This window comes from Sprattus sprattus (genome assembly GCF_963457725.1).
Source record: "Sprattus sprattus genome assembly, chromosome: 14".
Taxonomy (NCBI): domain Eukaryota; kingdom Metazoa; phylum Chordata; class Actinopteri; order Clupeiformes; family Clupeidae; genus Sprattus; species Sprattus sprattus.
In genome coordinates this window covers 21,234,791-21,253,293 of record NC_137912.1, presented here as the reverse complement: position 1 = coordinate 21,253,293, position 18,503 = coordinate 21,234,791, and the positions used below count along the sequence as shown (strand labels likewise).

At 44.9% G+C, this 18,503-nt stretch overlaps 1 protein-coding gene across 1 annotated transcript in view; it reads right to left on the bottom strand.

Annotated features, from left to right (window-relative positions):
* The window catches only part of tmcc3 (transmembrane and coiled-coil domain family 3), a gene marked incomplete at both ends in the record, with an annotated part of 14,729 nt that extends 3,276 nt beyond the window's left edge, over positions 1–11,453 (bottom strand). The window contains 3 exons of the mRNA XM_080851586.1: positions 1,866–2,653; positions 3,203–3,460; positions 11,373–11,453. Of these exons, the coding sequence (XP_080707712.1) occupies positions 1,866–2,653; positions 3,203–3,460; positions 11,373–11,453 (1,127 nt within the window). The remainder of the gene's footprint in view (positions 1–1,865; positions 2,654–3,202; positions 3,461–11,372) is intronic.
* Positions 11,454–18,503: the final 7,050 nt, after the last annotated feature.

Genomic DNA, 18,503 nt, shown 5'->3' with positions numbered 1-18,503 from the left:
GCTACATCTTGTGTTATATGATCCTATTAACCCCTTTAATGATCTGCCTAGTTCTATAGTAGTGTACACCTTGAGTTTTTCATTGTTTTACTAGAAACATCCTTATTAAAAAATATCTGCCACTCCGCCAGAACATTTAGTACTTATACACTTTAGTATTCTGTTAAATCTAAAGAGTCTTGGCCTCAAAGAAATTTCTCTTGTTATTTCTCTCCTCGTAAAACCATTCAAGGGCTTTACATGACATTTGTTGTCCAAGGTCGGGAACCGATTGGCAGAATCTGTTACTGACCAACCTTATTGATCGATTTATTAATTAATGTTACTTAGCTAAAGTATGCTAGACACACAAGCAAAGCTAGAGTATGCTGCTCTCAGTGCCCCCACGCTTCACTCCCTGGAGCAGATGTACATGTATTAACACAGTACCACATTTAAAACTGTTAACACACCAGGACCTTAACGCACCAGTGTTAACACAGTATCTCATTCAAAACACCAGGACCTTAACCCACCAGTATTAACACAGTATCTCATTCAAAACACCAGGGGCCGTATTCACAAAGCCTTTTATCTTACCACTAGGAGTGCTCCTAACTCGCGCTAAAACCTTTTACGTAGGAGTAATTTCTTAAAAGTGATTCACAACGGCTCTGAGACCTACTCATACTAAGGATAATACCAACTCCTAAGCTTAAGATAAAAACTCTGTTGCTATGGATGACGTCGCTTCTCATGCACGAGTTTAGAAGGGGTGAGGACGGTGATTGGTTGTTGACAGGCTCTCTCATTAAAAACTCATTCGTGACGTCTCTCTAACAGTCCCACTATATCGACTGAAAATAAGAGAATAACCTAGGCTTCAAATTAAGTCGTATTAAATAGTTATGGACAGTGCAGTTAGCAGAATGCACACGCATGATAACAAGTTTGTGCATCCAACGGGAATGACACTTTGCACGTTAAGATTAATATAAAGCGATCAATATAAAATATGGCAATTGCATGTAATCAAGGCAGTAATAATTAAAGCACCCAGCAAACTGTAAGGCTATTATATTTCCAGCCCTTGACCACTTCAAATATCAGCACATGCGGCCCTTTAAGCCCTCCAATCTTAATTGATCAAAGCGAAACGAACGTGAAACGTATAGCCTAAGCGAAAGCCTACTGGTCCCAGGACCAATAGCCACTGTCACCCCAGCGGCATCCAGCTGGTAAGTTCTCAAAAACCTGCTGCAGACCGAAATGCACAAGTCATCGATACATCCAACTGTTGGATGATGTGGGGTCTACAGTGCGTTGATAGTTTGATGAATTAAACGGCTGAATGATGATCCCCAGTGTCGTCATTTGCGTTTTCCGCGAAGCCAAATAGGCTATCTTTATGTGTCCAAACATTTCACTTCGGGACACATCGTTGTTTAAAGGCGTCATTGCATCCCGCGCTAATTCTACGACAATATTAATACCTTCACGGTTTAAGCAATGTCTTTTATCAATTCCAAGTCGGCTGCAGCCATCTTACGATTTTTTGTGAATAGGTCTTAGTGACTTAGGAGTCCTCATGAGGAGTTTTAAGCTGTCCTAGACTTAGGTGCTACTTTTAGGGATAAAATATTTAGTGAATTGCTCTTAGTAAAAAAAATAAGGAGTCCTACATTTAAGACTGACACGCCCATTATTTTTAGGAGTTTCTCCTAAATTCGCCACTTATGAGCTACTTTTAGCCCTAAGATTCTTTGTGAATACGGCCCCAGGACCTTAACCCACCAGTATTAACACAGTATTTCATTCAAAACACAAGGCCTTAACGCACCAGTGTTGACACAGTATCTCATTCCAAACACCAGGCCTTAACGCACCTGTATCTCTCTTCCTGTAGAGTCTGCGTGATGAAACCGTAGTCCCTTTTGAACTGCGTCTTCAGCGCCTCCATGTCATCGGCCAGCTGCAGCTGGGTCTTACGGATGTCCCGCGCCTCCTGCAGCGCCTCCACCAGCTTGTAGGTGTTGTCGTTCTGTGCTCCGTGCACCCCCGCCCCGCCCGCTGCCGCCCCCACTCCGTCCCCTGTTCCCTGTGAGCCCGTGCCCCCTCCCCCAGCGCCAATGCTATCCACTGAGTCGGTGGTGCCCGTGGAGCACTCGTCATCGCTGGGTGGGTACTTGGGCTTCGGCGTAATGGTGGCACTGCCACTCAAGGTTCGTCCCGCCGCCCCGCCCTCACCCACCCCCACCCCGACCTGGAAGGCTCCCCCCGCCACCCCGGAACCCGTCTCCATGGAGCTCTTGAGATGGGCGATGTTGTCAGCGCTGCCGAACTTGTTGCGGATGAGGTTGGCGAACTCGCGCGGCTTGCTGAAGAAGAAGGGGCTCGACCCCGGCCCCAAGGTCTTCACCTTGTCCAGGGAGGGGTGCTTGACCTCCCGGGGGGGCGCGTCTTTCAGGCACTCCTTCAGGCTGTCCTTGGAGGCCGTCTTGTTACTGCCATCTTTGGTGTTGGCATTGGCCGCCACTGTGGAGGAAGACGAGGAGGAGGAAGAGTGCTTGGCGCCATTCTCGTTCTCACGCATCCTGCGGTGGTGGTACTGCTCCAGCTTCTTCTGGAGCTGCGTGATGCTCTGGGCCGACTTCTGGTTCTTCTTCTCAAACACCTCAACAGCAGAAGAGGGGAAATCATCCTTACTCCACTGAATGGCACTGAATTCATTTAACTTAAGCCAAACATAGCTAAACCGATCTGAATCTGATCAAATTATAATTAATTGAATCAACTAGAATAACTAATTTAGAGCTTGCTTAAAGCTAGTCAGCTGGATGATAATAACACATTAATGAATAAACCACTTAGCTAAACTGATCTGAATCTAATAAAATCATAAATAATTGAATACAATCAACTGTAACTGGCTTAGAGCTTGTCAGCTGGATGAAAATACATTATTCATCAACACATTAATGAATAATACATAAGACCTGACTCAATTGCAGAAACTTGATGAAAGGCAATTCATGTGTATACAGTATGTCATTCACAGAATTAAATTATATGATGTTGATTATGATGTTTAATATAATACACTCATATTTACGATGAACCACTGAAATAACTGATCCATACAAAAGGCCATTTTCCAGCGCTAGCAAGAAGCCTCTAACCTTGACTAAATGTCTTATGGGGACATGCAACCTTTGGCCCTTACCTGTCGTATTCGTCCCATCTGCTGTTTGTCGGCGCTGTTGACCAGTTTGAGGTATTCGGCCACGTTCTCGTCTCTCGACGTCTGCTCGATCTTCAGCTGTTCCGTCACTTTAAGGATCTTCTGCTGCAGGCTGTCCAATCCCGTGCGGGTGCGACCCGAGTCTCGGCCCGGCCCGTCGCTGTCCAAGTCCGTTTCGGACACCCCTCTCTTTAGAAGGGCTGGAACATTGAGCAGGCTGCTCTCGCTGGAGTGATCCGCCTACACAACACACACACACACACACACACACACACACACACACACACACACACACACACACACACACACACACACACACACACACACACACACACACACACACACACACACACACACACACACACACACACACACACTCACACACACAGGCACAGACACAGAAACAGACACAGACACAGACACAGACACAGACACAGACACAGACACAGACACAGACACAGACACAGACACAGACACAGACAGACACAACGACATGCACACACGCAATCGAACATACACATGCATCCACACATACAGACACACACAAAAGAACACGAACACACACACAGACACACACAGTCAGTACACAGCATCACTCCCACCTTTAAAAAACCTTGAATATGAAAGTGTTCACCACCACTGTAACACAGAACTCAGCTAGCCATCAAACAAGATTATACAGTGTGTTTTTTTGGGATATTTGTTTGTTTTTGTTTGTTAGGGTTCGGGTTAGTTTATTTTTCCGCTTATTGCTGTGGACGTGCATCCCCATAGGCAGTCTACATGCACAGCTTGGGGCTGCGTTATTCCCCCATGACCTCCCTCAGAGGAGAGTCATGTCATCTAACTTCAGTAAAATAGGTCTTCATTATGTTAGCCTCAATAAGATGGCTGATAATAGGCAGCGCATAGGGGAAGGAGAGAGGGAGAAACAGAGAGGTTCGTTTATAGCTGTCTGGTCAGGAATAACACCATTAGCAGCCCTTGAGTACAGTGGGAATGCGTGGTTTAAAAAACACAAAAACATTTCATAACTAAAGTAGTCAATTGTCTTTCTGCTCGTGTGCGGATTTTTTTTCTCCGGAAAATGTGTTTTTCTTCCTGCCTTTCACTCTAAATTACAAACTAAATGATCTCCTTTTTAGACCAAGCCACAGAAGGTGGGGTTTCTATGGCAGCACACCAACGGAATACACCAGGGTCGAGCCCTATTACTCAGGGAGAGGAACTTATTTTGCAGCTGTGTGCATGTGTGTGTGTGTGTGTGTGTGTGTGTGTGTGTGTGGGTGTGTGCGCGTGTCTTTGTTTGTTTTGCCTGCCTCTGCGTGTCTCCAGTCTCAGCAGACTGTGTGTTGAGGCCCTAAGGCCTGAGACGAGTGCCAGAAATTGGGCCAGATTAACACACGAGATCGCACGTGAGTACTAAACACACACACATACACAAAACACATATGGTACTTTTCATCCCAAGTCACCCCTCACACCTTTCGCGTTTCTCATGTCCCTCAAACTTCCCTCTCTCTCTCACTCTCCCTTTATCACTCTATTCCTCTCAGTTCTGCTTCTCTCTCTCTTTCGCTCCTTCTCTCCTTCTCTCCCCCTCTCTCTCTACCTTTCTCACTTTATCACTCGATTCCTCTCCACCCTTTTCCACAGCTGTCTGAGTCACCCTGTTCATTTGGAGAAAGTCTCAAACACACACGCACGCACGCACGCACTCACACACACACACACACAAACAGTGAGATTGTGTGTCTCAAGTCCCAAACACACACCATCAGCATGATTCATCCATTCATGCAGAAGAGAAGACATGACTGCAGACACCTCCCTGCACTCCTGCCTCGGATTAGGAATAAACAAAAACTGGTAAAGAGACACACAGCCTAGAGAGGTCAGAGGTGTGTGTGTGTGCGTGTGTTTGTGTGCGTGTGTTTGTGTGACATCAGATTGCAGGCCGTTCCGCTCTGGCCTCCGTGGATTAAGGCTATTACACAATGGGAGTGAGTTAGTGTAAGAGTGTGTGTGTGTGTGTGTGTGTGTGTGTGTGTGTGTGTGTGTGTGTGTGTATGTGTGTGTGACAGTGAGCGAACGAGGGTGCAGGGAGTGAGATGCAGAGAGGGAGAGCAACAATGCAGAGAAAATGAGCAATGAAGAGAATGAGAAAAGGAGATTATAATCAAGCTGCCAATTAGAAGAAGTCATAAACATACCTGGCATAATAGCATTTTGAGGCTCTGAACATTCCGTGAAGCCTTCCTGGTGTTATCTTCAGGTCAACGTACACACCATGAACTGTACCAGAAACCAGATGTGCTGGCTTTGAGATAAGGCCTGCTAAGGTTTATTTGTGTGTGTGTGTGTGTGTGTGTGTGTGTGTGTGTGTGTGTGTGTATGTGTGTGTGTGTGTGTGTGTGTGTGTGTGTGTGTGTGTGTATGTGTGTGTGTGTGTGTGTGTGTATGTGTGTGTATGTGTGTGTGTGTGTGTGTGTGTGTGTGTGTGTGTGTGTGTGTGTGTGTGTGCGTGTGGTAATGAGTGCATGCAAGTGTGTGTGTACCTGTCCACAATCCCACAGGAGTCTTCAAAAGTAGGCCTAGGTCACTCCTCTGATAAGCACACAGAAATATGAAGAACAGAAACACAGAACAGTCTAATCTCATAAGACGGTCTGCGAAGGGGCAAAGCCTTTTGTCACTGGCATAACTTAGACAAGGCCAGCAGTACACAAACAACCCAAAGGTATTTTTCCATATACAGTAGGTCAAGGCCTCCATCTTTCAGACTCCAACCCAACCACTACTGAGCTGACTCAGTCCTCAATATCTGCTCATGCATGTGCCCCCCTGTCTGGGGTCCCTTCTTTCTGTTCGTATTCAGTTCCCCTGAGAATATCACCTGTACCTGTCCCACCCCATGCCTGCACTGGGCCCTGGTCCCTGATCCTATGAGCTGTGTCTGCTTGCCTACTGGGATAAAGTGGGTCACTCCCTGACCCCCACCACGCTGGTCTCACCCCCCTCCTCTGATCAGCGCACACACACACCGTTATCACTGTGTAAACCAACCATCCTCGAGATAGAGGAGGAAAAGAGCGCTCACCTACATAATGAAACACTTAACCCCAGGCCCTCTCCCATTACACACGCTCACACTACAGGCCCATCTGGAGACAGAAGAGGTCTCGAATGCTTCGATTTCATGTGCAATATGAAGATGTTATCTTAATGAATATCCTTTCAGCGTAATTACATTTCAGGTCCAATGAAAAAAGAGTGAAAAGTTAGTGAAGGTAAAGTAAAGTTTTGTAAAACTATTTAAAGTTTTTCCTTAATTGTTTGCTTCTATTCCATCATCATAGCTTGTCTCTCGAGGCTACCCTCTTTCCCCTAGCCTAAATTGTTTCCTTTTGTTCGAGGCTCCCACAATGACCTACCCTGTCGTGTAGTCCCTACCCATTAGCACCTACTCAGATGTCCACTCACCTGCATGCTGAATCCTGACTGCCATTACTATTCTGGCATAGAACAGCGGTGAACAAACATCCAGACAGACGACCTCTAACCCTTTACCCTCGACCAACCAGTTTAGATGAGAGCATCTATCAGTGCGCTTATTTTCTGTGTATTTGTTGGTGTCGGACAGTGTTTCCCAAATGAGAAAAAAAACACACAAAGTATCTCTATAACTACTGTCAATGCAGCTAAACTTAACTACATCACCCGATGACAAACACAGCCATCCATATCACATCATTCATGATTCTTAAAGCTTCTTAACAGTGATGTTGTTGGTAAGCACCCAGGAGGTGACATGACACCTGATACACACACTTCTCAGAGGTTGGTAAGCACCCATGATGTGACATGACACCTGATACACACACATCTCAGAGGTTACTTATACACTCAGCAGCTTTGACTTCCAGTGCTTCAACGCAAATGCAAATCTACAACAACCGCTTCTGTAAATATGAAGTCAACATGAACACAAAGCCCTTCTTAACCCTAACTTACAGCGTATGGGAGTGTGTGTTATCACAGCCATGTGGGAGTGTGTTTTATCACAGAAATGCCTGAGAGAGGGGCCTGACGTGACCATGCGAGAGATGTTTTGGGGTGTACACTTTTCCACTGTCTCTGTTCAGTCCCAATACATTGTTTCCTAATGACATCATGCTGCCTGTCAGGCTGCACCTTTAAAGAACCATATTCTCACCCCTATCATTATATCCTAATGCACAAACACACACAAGCTAATTTCAGTGAGCTATTCGTGGTTTCTTCTGCATGTGCTGACCTGCATATGAAACCCCACCCAATGCACTGTACAAACCCGCACACATTTCGCACACGCACGCAATCAAAACAACTCCTTCCTCTGCCAATCACATCAAAACATAAATACACGAGTCACAGCCCCATCCATTACTGCAGAGGCAGTTTGAAAACAAGGCAAGTGGAAGCAACCACACTGATCAATACTGGGATCACAAAGCATTTACAGGACTTTTACCCCTCACACACACACAGTCACACACACATAGTCACACACACAAACAGTCACACACACACGACACTAAGAGTACCTTATCATTAACAGACTGGCATAGCGTCTCTCTGTCCTGTGCCTCCTCTCTTTCTCTCTCTCCCTCTCCTCTTCTTTTTCTCCCTGCCTCTCTCCCCTCTCGAATTCTATCTCTCCCTACCTATCTCCCTTCTCCAATCCCTCTCTCTCTACTTCTGCCCATCTCTCTCCCTCTCTCTCTCCGCCTGCTCTAATCCCCTCTTTCCATAGTGCAGATTAACAGCTCTGTCCTTCAGCATGAGTGAGAGGGATGAGATGGAGCGCAGATGGTGTGAATGGGAAGTGTGTGTGTGTGTGTGTTGGAGAGGGAGAGAGCGCTCAGTAATCCTGTCAAAGCAACTCCACATCGGAGGTAATGTGATGAAAATGATATGGGAGAGGCCACACACAAGAACGAACACACACACACACACACACACACACACACACACACACACAAATACAGACACAAAACTTCAGGGAGCTATACTGCATATTTGCCCACATATTAACACTTTCTGGGACACCTAACACAGTGTTTCCCAGTTGGAGGGTTCTAGAATCATCCTGAATGGGCCGTGGAGCGTCTGTGTTCCTTCACAACTCTGAAGTCTTTGGTAGAACATATATGAAAGTAGCTTGTCTTGATATAGGAAAAGCTGAGTCTTTGTGGTTCTCATGCCTCAATCATGAATAGAAGATGCTCTTTGTGAGAGACAGAGAGAGAGAGAGAGAGAGAAAGAGAGAGAGAGAGAGAAAGGTCTGTGTGAGCGGCAGATACATAGCCCAGTCCTCTGTTTGACGGTCTGAAGTGTCAGCTGAGAAAGTGCTGTAATGTGAGTGGGGAGAGCTTCGACTTGAAGAACTGTCTCCATGGATGCCACTGCTGAGCTAGTGACCCCTTTGCGTTAGAATTCATAATTCTGTTAGAAAAGTGAAACCGTTAGCTAATTACTGTTGTTGTATTGCTGGGTGACTTGTTTTCCTTTCATTTGCGGTTAGCATGTGACAGAAATGATGCTATGTGCATTTTGTTTGTGGTAAACATATCAATGTGTATGTTTGTATAACTGCTACCTTGATGAAGAATATAACGTGACGTTTGAATAAATAAGTTGGACAAAAGGTGAGGCAGAGAGTCTCCAGAGAACTCACTGTGGTAAAGATATTTATTTAAAACCTGAACCTTAAATCTGATGTCAGACAAGGCTGATAAACTATGAATGCAGGGATAAAAGTAGGCTGTATGTTTATATTTTTCTGTTTTTAGTTTATGGTTTGTATTCCGACCGTGGGGAATTGTGCGTCCTGAGGCCAACCAGTTGAGAACCAGCGAGCTAACCCATGTGACATTTAAGACGTTTCACATTTGTTTGTTTTCGCCCGTAACCAGACAAGGAAATTCAGTCTTATGACTACAGACTGACACAGCTCTTCATAATCTTTTTATGGTGGCGAATTCTGATGACAAAACAATGATTGACCAGGGCACTCTAACTGCCTGGGAGAAAACCCGGCTGTTTTAATGCCACACTGCTCTCCTGAAGGTTCTAAGAAAGCTGTGATCACCACATGGTCGTGGGTGAGGAAGTGATATGATATAATATATGATATGATTATGATTATATGGTTAATATGATTTTGTGTAATGTCACTTACTAATGTTTTCTAGGTTGCTTTGGTCAAACCACCGTTTTTGCTTACCTTAACCATATGTTCCTGTTATGGTCATGTACTTCTTTCACACAGTGTGTGTGTTGTCATATGTCAAACAGGGTCAACAATTGACATCCACATACTTACAAGCACAGACACGTGGAAACAAAATATCTCTCTCCGTCTCTTACACACACACACACTAACACAAATAGTCATGGCATCCATAAGTAACCTGTATCGTGTAGACAAGCACAGCGAGGAGGCTAAAAGCCACGGCTACTGGCATCTGTCGCTAGCACGACTTGTTTGCTAAGTGTCGGGAGAGAGGTTTAAGCTACTCACTACTACTGTAGCCTACCTGCTGGCTACTGTTACACACACATTCTGGTCAACTGTCTGATCTGCCATGACACCAGCTTTCCAGGAAAGCTAGTACATTTAATCCCCCCTACCACTCTCATACACAAACACACCGCAGGCCTACTACATTGACAGGCTTGTACGTGTGTGTCTGTGGGCACTGCATTCTGGGCAACCTGATGCCTCTGTCTGCTTGAGATCCCTTAACCTGCTCATCAAACTCAAAGAAAAAGCTCAATGAAAATTGTAAACACAAATAACTACTTATAGGCTTGTTACTAGGTAACGCAACTTACATTACTGGTTAATCAAATAAACCCAATTTGGAGTCGGTGAGAGAAGCAGAAGCACTGGGACGCTAATAGGACATGCAGTGACAGGAAGAGAAAAAGCAGGGTCGGAATACAGGCATGGAACGGGAGAGAGGGACTAAATGAACGCGCGAATCGTTCATGTGCTGTCCACCGGCCATCCAACATGGGGGGTGGGTGGATTCCGTGTGTTACCGTGACAACGGAGCGAGCCTGCTGCTCAGTAGGCCACAACAGAATGCCCTCGCTGTCCCTCCAACAAGTGCGCCGCGTGTGTCTTTGTGTGTGTGTGTGTGTGTGTGTGTGTGTGTGTGTGTGTCCATGAGTATCCCTGAAATCAAATCCTTTAGTTGTACATACCATACCGGGCAGATTACAATTTACATGTTTGCCTAAGCTTGAAGTCTATTGACTGGACATTCAAATTGGAATATAGAAACTAAACATGAGGTTTTCTAAGAATCCACATATTGGGACCAGTGTTTGCATGTGTAAACTACACAAAAACTCCTACAAGCTCACGCGCAGAGTATGCTACAGACGCACTGTTCGTCCCGGGCGAGCTTACAACCGAGTGGGCTGAGAGAATGAATGCATGCTTGGCATATGTTGAAGTGTAGGCGTCTACGTTTGGCGAGGAAGTTTAGTTTATGTCGTTTCTTTACCCTCAGATGCGCACAGGGAAAAAACAACACACGCCGCAAAATCAACTTCAGATTGCGCAAACTGTACAACCCGGCTCACAGAACCGGCTTGACCAGTCGCTAGACACACTGGGTGTAGGTCTCAGCATCTGCTCCATGTTGGTGTTTCGTAAATACAATGGTCGGCCTCAGCTGTAGCTGTCTAACAGCCACACAAGACAGATGACCAACGCTGAATTACAATGTCTGTGCATTTAAGCGTATCAAAGTTTGTTTTTTTATTTCACGTGTCTGTCATAGCTACTTATTTGGCCTTTCTGTATTAATGACATCAGACATTATAATCCAAGCAACAGTATAATAACAGTGGGACCGGTCGGTCGGCGCTACCCTTTAGAGTCCCGCTGGCTGAAAAGCAAAACAATCCGCATTCGATTCGGGACGTTCGCCCTCGAATGGTTACAGTAGGCTAAACTTAAGCTATCAAGCGAGTCTGGTTTAACGGAACTCGAGCCAGAGATTCAGTTTCGAATACATCTGCATACATTCCACGGTTGGCAGATTGGACTGGGGTGTCACTTACACATTGGATACAAAAAAGGCATTTAACCTACCATTCGGTCGCAGGTGCTTCGGTTTCTTTCACTCTCAACTTCGAATAAACTTTTCTCCCCTGCAAAGTCCACGCCGGGCATAGTCCCGCGGATCGCCCTAGTGATATGGCACCTGCTACATCCCGATCCCGGTCTCACAGCTCCAGCCCGCTCGTACGGCTGGACACGCTGGTCGCCAATGATAATCCGCGCGATCTCACCACGCAAAACACACACACACACACACTGCACGAGACTCCTCCCTCGCGCTGGGGTGACTCTGGGGAGATGTAGGCGTGGCTTTACTCAACACAAAGAGCAGCCTTATTATAAATAAGTAATTACAAGTTATAAATTATCCTATCGATATCAGTGGGACTACAAAATATGAACAAATTGTAGGATTTATAAAAATAACATTACAAATTAAAGTACTTGTCCTCCATAAAATTAAAAACAAAACAAATATGGACTTAAATACTGATAAACTTTAAACGGCCAAACCAACCTGAACTTTATCATGCAACATACCATTGAGAGGTATCCATCTAGAGGCTGGGATGCTTGTTTCTGGTGAAATATTCATATGAAGACAATCAGCTTGATTGTGTGTGTTTCTCTGTAACTGTTTGTGTGTGTGAGAGAGAGAAAGAGAGAGTGAGAGAGAGAAACAATTCACAACACTTCTACCAGGCTCAACAGATTAAGCATGTCACTAGATATCCCTCAAAGGCTTCTAGGAACAGGGCAGCATGATTTTTTCAGGGAATCTCTTTCATTGAGTTTTGAATTTTTAACCATCTTTGCTGACTGGGAATGTAATGAGTGTGTGTGCGCACGTGAGTGTGTGTGTGTGTGTGTGTGCAGGGTGTCACATACATCCTAACCATCTTTTTCCACTCAAACTTACATGTCAGCCACAATCACATTTTATCCATCTGTCATGCCTCCTGTTGCCGACCTCCCTGAACAGCATACTAATCCGAACGTGCCGATGCTCTGAGGGCAGCAGATGAGTGGAGGGAGAACCAAGTAAACAGAATATTGTGGAATCATGGCAGACGACCAAAACATGACCTAGAAATGACCATAGCGCACACCGCACAGTTGAACAGCACAGAAACCTTGGCAACCATGTCTCTCTCTCTCTCTCTCTCTCTCTCTCTCTCTCAGCTTTAAGGTGAGCCAGTTTTGCAAAAACAGTACCTGACTCTGGAAATGAGCTGAACCACAGCTGGGCCAAACCCCAACCAGACCCGGGCCAAACCCTGACCAGACTCAGGCCGGATCCACGACAGGGTCTGTGTTTCACCTCCTTTATATCTCCTTCATCCCTCCTTTACCCTCCTGGCCTCCTCATATTTGTCCTCTCCTGCCCTCCTTCCTCTGTGGGCATATTTGTGTGCACAGCTGCATGAGATTTCAATGACCTGATTTATGATTCAATTCGTGCTTCCTTAGTAATCAGGCCAATTAAAGCATTTTTAATGAACAGTTTGACACACACACACACACACACACACACACACACACACAAACTCTGGGAAGAATATTTTGCTGAATGAATGAGCACAAAGCGTCCCTCTCACGCCTAATCTGCTAATTTTCACAGATTAGACTCGGGGCAGTCCCATTATGTTGGGAAAGACTGGGCATTAACTAAAATCCCTCAAACCAATATTTTCAATTTGATCAAACACTGAGCATCCAGTGTACAGTGTAAGCTCATTTAGTCTCTTTCACTAGGACTGAAAAAACGACAACAAACACACACACACACACACACACACACTCAACCAAACAAAAAAAACACTCACATACAAACTAACAAACATGGATATGTATAAGTATCTTGTCTGGAGGTGCACTATGGTCTCATCATGTGTGTGTAACTGAGAGGGCGTGAGCAACACACCCCTAGCTGGCAGATTGAGTGTTGCAGGTTTGTCACTGTTTGTTCGCCCTCACCCTCCTTTTGTTCTCCCTCTCACTCTTAACCTTATAAACTCCAGTGTGTTTAAGCGGATGTAATCATCCCTTCCAGGTAAGGATAGTTTTAAGTGGAACATTTCCTTCAGAATAACTAGTGATTGGGTGAAAGTTTTGACATTTTAATGATGATTGTGTGCGATACCCCAACCGACACTGTTTCATTACATTTACATTACATTTACATTACATTTAGTCATTAGTCACATAGACGCTTTTATCTAAAGCAAGGTACAAAAGAGAGAATAATCAAGCTACGAGCAACCATGGGGTGATCCACCCCTTAACAAAAAGTGGCAAATTGTTGTGGTTGTTTAGGTGAAGAAGAGAGCATAAGTGGCCATTTTCAAACTTACATTTAACAGACGCTTTTATCCAAAGCGAAGTACAAAGCAGAGAACAATCTAGCTACGAGCAATAGAGATCTAGTGTAACAATAAATACTACTTTACATAAGGAATAAGAAGGTGCAGGGTTGTAGCTACTGTAATTGCATTAAAGTACTAGTTAGAGGAAAGATAAGGAACCATACATATACATGTGTCTCATTAGCCAAAGGGCCTACATGTTTCAACCTCTCCCAAAAGCAGAACTCTTAAAGCAAGGTGCTAGTAACACCAGATTCATGTGTTTCGATACCCAGGAAGCACTCGTACTGATGAAAATGTACGTACTGGAAGTTGCTTTGGATTAAAGCGCCATGAGAAATGGAAATATGAGTGCATGCTGGGTTGATGTCTGTGCTTCATCTGCACACACACCAAGGCTATACTGTCTCCCCCACACTGTTTCAGGGCAGCTTCCTTTTGTTTTTTGTTGTCTTTTGTTTAGAAATGTACTCCAACCAGACCGTCATGTACAGTCCGCCCAGACTTTCTGGTGAGACAGTCAGAGATGGCAAAGTATGTTGCCTATGTTTGTCTGTGTCTGGTGTTACTAAAAAGCCCGGTGTGTGTGTGTGTGTGTGTGTGTGTGTGTGTGTGTGTGTGTGTGTGTGTGTGTGTATGAACATGACGTGCCTTTGCTAGTGTTTGTACATTCCTCTTCCTGTCCAACTTCCTGTCTCTGTCTCCACTATGATGCTGACCTCCCCCAGGTCACATGGTACGTGATGGAATGCAGACACACCCTCACCAACCATCCGTCCCCCCTCGCAAACCTACCCCCCCACCACCACCCCAGCCCTCGCCTACCTACCCCCCACCACTTTACCCCTCACCCAACTACCCCCAACCCCCAACTCCCCCCCCCCCCCCCCGCTCTACCCCTCTCCTTTCCACCCCCACTCTACCCCCACCCACCTTGTCGCTGTGACCCAGCTTTCATGCTGCTCAAAGCTTTAATGGCGCCCATCACAGCGTTGTTCAATCGACTGCCTGAATTTCCAGGCCTAATTAAACGATCGATGGGTCATTGCCAAAGCCTCTCCAACAACACTCTGCATGCAAAAGCCCACTGGTGTGAGTGGTGTGCATCAACACATACTCAAGTCTGACACAGAAAAAAAGAGAGTGCTGAAGACTGAGAGAGGGGAAAGAAAGAGAGGGGAAAGAAAGAGTCGAGAGAGATATTAGAGAAAGAGAGTGTGGAATGAGAGAGAGCATGAAAAAAGAGAGAGTGAAAGGCGAGTATCGCAGTGTGTTTTGTTCCTGAGAATAAAAGAGCAGATAGAGAGAAAGAGAGTGAAAAAAGAGATAGACAGCATAAAGAAAGATAGAATAAAAGGACAGAGAGAGAGAGAAGAAATAGAAGGTAGAAAGAGAGAGAGAGCTCGGAAAGAGAGACAGTAGAGAAAGATAGAGAGTAGAACGAGAGAGAGATAGTAAAAAGAGAGGCCATTCTTTGAGCTCTTGCGACACAAAGCTACTTGGCTGAGAAGACCAGGGAGGAAATTCTCGTTTGTTTATCTGATCCACAATGATGGAGGAGAAATAAACAGAAAACACAAATGCACGCACGCACGCGCACACACGCACACACACGCACACACACACACACACACACAAATGCATGTGTGCGCGTTAACCCACACAAGAGAGAGAAAGAGAGCATCTGAGGTGATCATGGTATCAACAGTCAAGGCCAAGACTACGGGTCTCACTCTATACCCAGTTTGACCAATCAGTGTGTAAGCAAGTTACGTAAAAATAAAGCTTTTAAACACAAACACACACACACACACACACACACCGTCAGCCTATGAAAAGAATATTCCAGCTGCACCTCCTAATTGAGCAGTGGTCATTAGTGAAGTTACATAATAATTCCAATCTGTGTGTGTGTAATCTGTGTGTGTGTTGGCGTGTGAGTGTGTGTTTGAGTGTGTGTGTGTGTGTGTGTGTGTGTGTGTGTGTGTGTGTGTGTGTGTGTGTGTGTGTGTTGGTGTGTGAGTGTGTGTGTGTGTGTGTGTGTGTGTGTGAGTGTGTGTGTGTGTGTGTGTGTGTGTGTGTGTGTGTGAGTGTGTGAGTGTGTCTGCCTTCAGAGTTAATTCAGAAGCACTTGTCTGGCCTCTGTTTATCACCTCGGTACTCAAACTCTCACCCCCTCAACGAAGTCAATCTATTCAGCTCAGTTGACACTCGTCTGCATCTCCCATTGTTTGTCATTCAACACACACACACACACATACACACACACTAAAAAGAAGAGACAATGAAAGAAGAGCACTTTGCAATGTCAACAGGTTCAATCCCACAAGCAAATACCTGAATAACCAGTGGAAGAGGAGTATTCTAAAATGGCTCACTCATACACACTTGCACAGACACTATCAGTCTCACCCCAGGCTCGTGACCTTTGCACTCTGACCTCAAGGGGTAATGACCATTGTGTGCACCAGGAAATTACATCATTGCTCTTCATAATTTAGACCGGCCTTTCTGCTTTGGAAGACAGAAGGCAACCGTAAATAAAAATTTGCTCAAATACAAACACAAATACACACAAGTGTATAAACACAGACACACACACACACACACAGACACACTCATATTAACCAATGAAATTAACTTCAGAGAGTACATGATGACAGAGACATATAGTGTGAAAGAAGGTTCAAGTGTGTGTGTGTGTGTGTGTGTGTGTGTGTGCTGTCTGCCTCTCCTCTGATGTGACTGACCTACAGATCAAACAGGCCACTCTCTCACACACACATCAAACAAGCTTTAAATACACACATCGCTGTCAAAATTATACACAGCCAGGCATTTTCACAACAGAAAGCAAAAGTGAAACAGCAAACAAAGTGTGTGTGTGCGTGTGTGTGCGTGTGTGTGTGCGTGTGTGTGTGTGTGTGTGCGTGCGTGTGTGTGCGTGTGTGTGTGTGTGTGTGTGTGTGTGAGTGTGTGTGTGTGTGTGTGTGTGTGTGTGTGTGTGTGTGAGAAAACAACCCCTTTGTGCCCTACAACTCCCCCTCTTAGGCATCAGCACTATCTCGTTTAAAGGGGTTCTTTAATGGATGTGTTTGGTCTGTATCTTTGTGTGTGTGTGTGTGTGTGTGTGTGTGTGTGTGTGTGTGTGTGTGTGTGTGTGTGTGTGTGTGTGTGTGTGTGTGTGTGTGTGTGTGTGTGTGTGTGTGTGTGTGCGTGCGTGAGAGTGAATGTTATAGTTTAATAGGCACTATCGAACAGAAGGTTACATAAGAGTTTAACTGCAACAGTTTGGAGTACTGGAGTGTCAGCCTGATATTTCCCTCTCTTTGTCTATGTCTCTGTCTGTCTCTCTCACTCTTCCTCCCTCCCTCCATCTCTCTTTTACACACACAAACACACACCACATAATACTCCACGCTAAACAGCCCACTTCATGGGGTGACTTGATTCCATGCCGCCACAGTATTAATGATTCAGCTCCTTCCTCTGACTTGGACTAAATAATTAATATAGTTGACAGGTGTGTCTGATCGAGTGTGTGTGTGTGTGTGTGTGTGTGTGTGTGTGTGTGTGTGTGTGTGTGTTTCATACAGCCCTATACAGCTCCCCCCAACACACACACACACACACACATATCCACAAAACAAGAAACCTACTAATTTAACAGTTAAAACACTCAGAGTTTGGTGATTTTCAGGATGACTGTGTGTGTGTGTGGGTGTGTATGTGTGTGTGTTTCTGAAATCTTTTAAAGACTCAAAGAGGTAGGCTGAAACAGTAACTCAAAGATGAGTGTCTGCAGTGTCTTAATTAGCTTGTTGTTTAGCTGCCTCTTCAGAGGACCTGTTCCACTGCTTTATCCAGGCCTAAGTCAGAGACATTTTGTTCGTGATAGAAAGAATGAACGCGAAAGAATGAAAGACTGATCTGACAGATAGATGGATGCAGATATCAGAGCGAAGGATAGAGAGAAAAAAAGAAAAGATGCAGTATTTGACATGCTACTGGTATGTGCAAAGTGACAAGCAAATGTCAGTGTGTGTGTGTGACAGAGAGATACTAAAGAAACAGTGAGGGTAAGAGACTGAGAATGCAGACCAACTTGTCTGAACTGTACACCTGTCATGCAAAAGGACAGAGCAAATCCTGATAATATCATCTCTCTGACATCATCAACCTGCGCCTAATTTTACTGGAATCTCCTTCCTCCAAAATTCCAGTGCATGCAAGGGTCATGAATTCCTTAAGCATTGTGTCACTACATCATAATACTATCCAAGTATGAGTAATGGTTTTATGGACACTTAATATGACAGGCAGAGATGATGTACAGGAACATTTATTTGGGCAAATTCTCAATTCTATGTTCCACTCTAACATGCAATTTATTGGGTACACTTTCAATCTTCATTTGGTTTTGGGAACATAATGGAAAAGGAGAAAGATCACTAGCTCGACTTCACATAGGATCTCTCCCATGCACAGTATCCCAATATATTTGAAAGTATAGCACATTTAACTGAGACCAAAAGGCCTCACTTGCCAAGCTCTTGCTAGGCCTAATCTGTTAGGGGGGGTGATGGGGCTGGGAGAGGGGAGTTCATAAACCTACACGTCTGACAGTACAACTGCAACATCAATTGAATTTGATCCAATCAAAATCTGTCTAATTGTTTTACTTGGGACATTTGGAGGCAAAAGATCACAGGTATGCATGGTTTCCCATCGCTAACTAGGTCGGTTTGAAGACATATTTCATGTATAATCAATAGGCTACTCAGCAGTCTACACC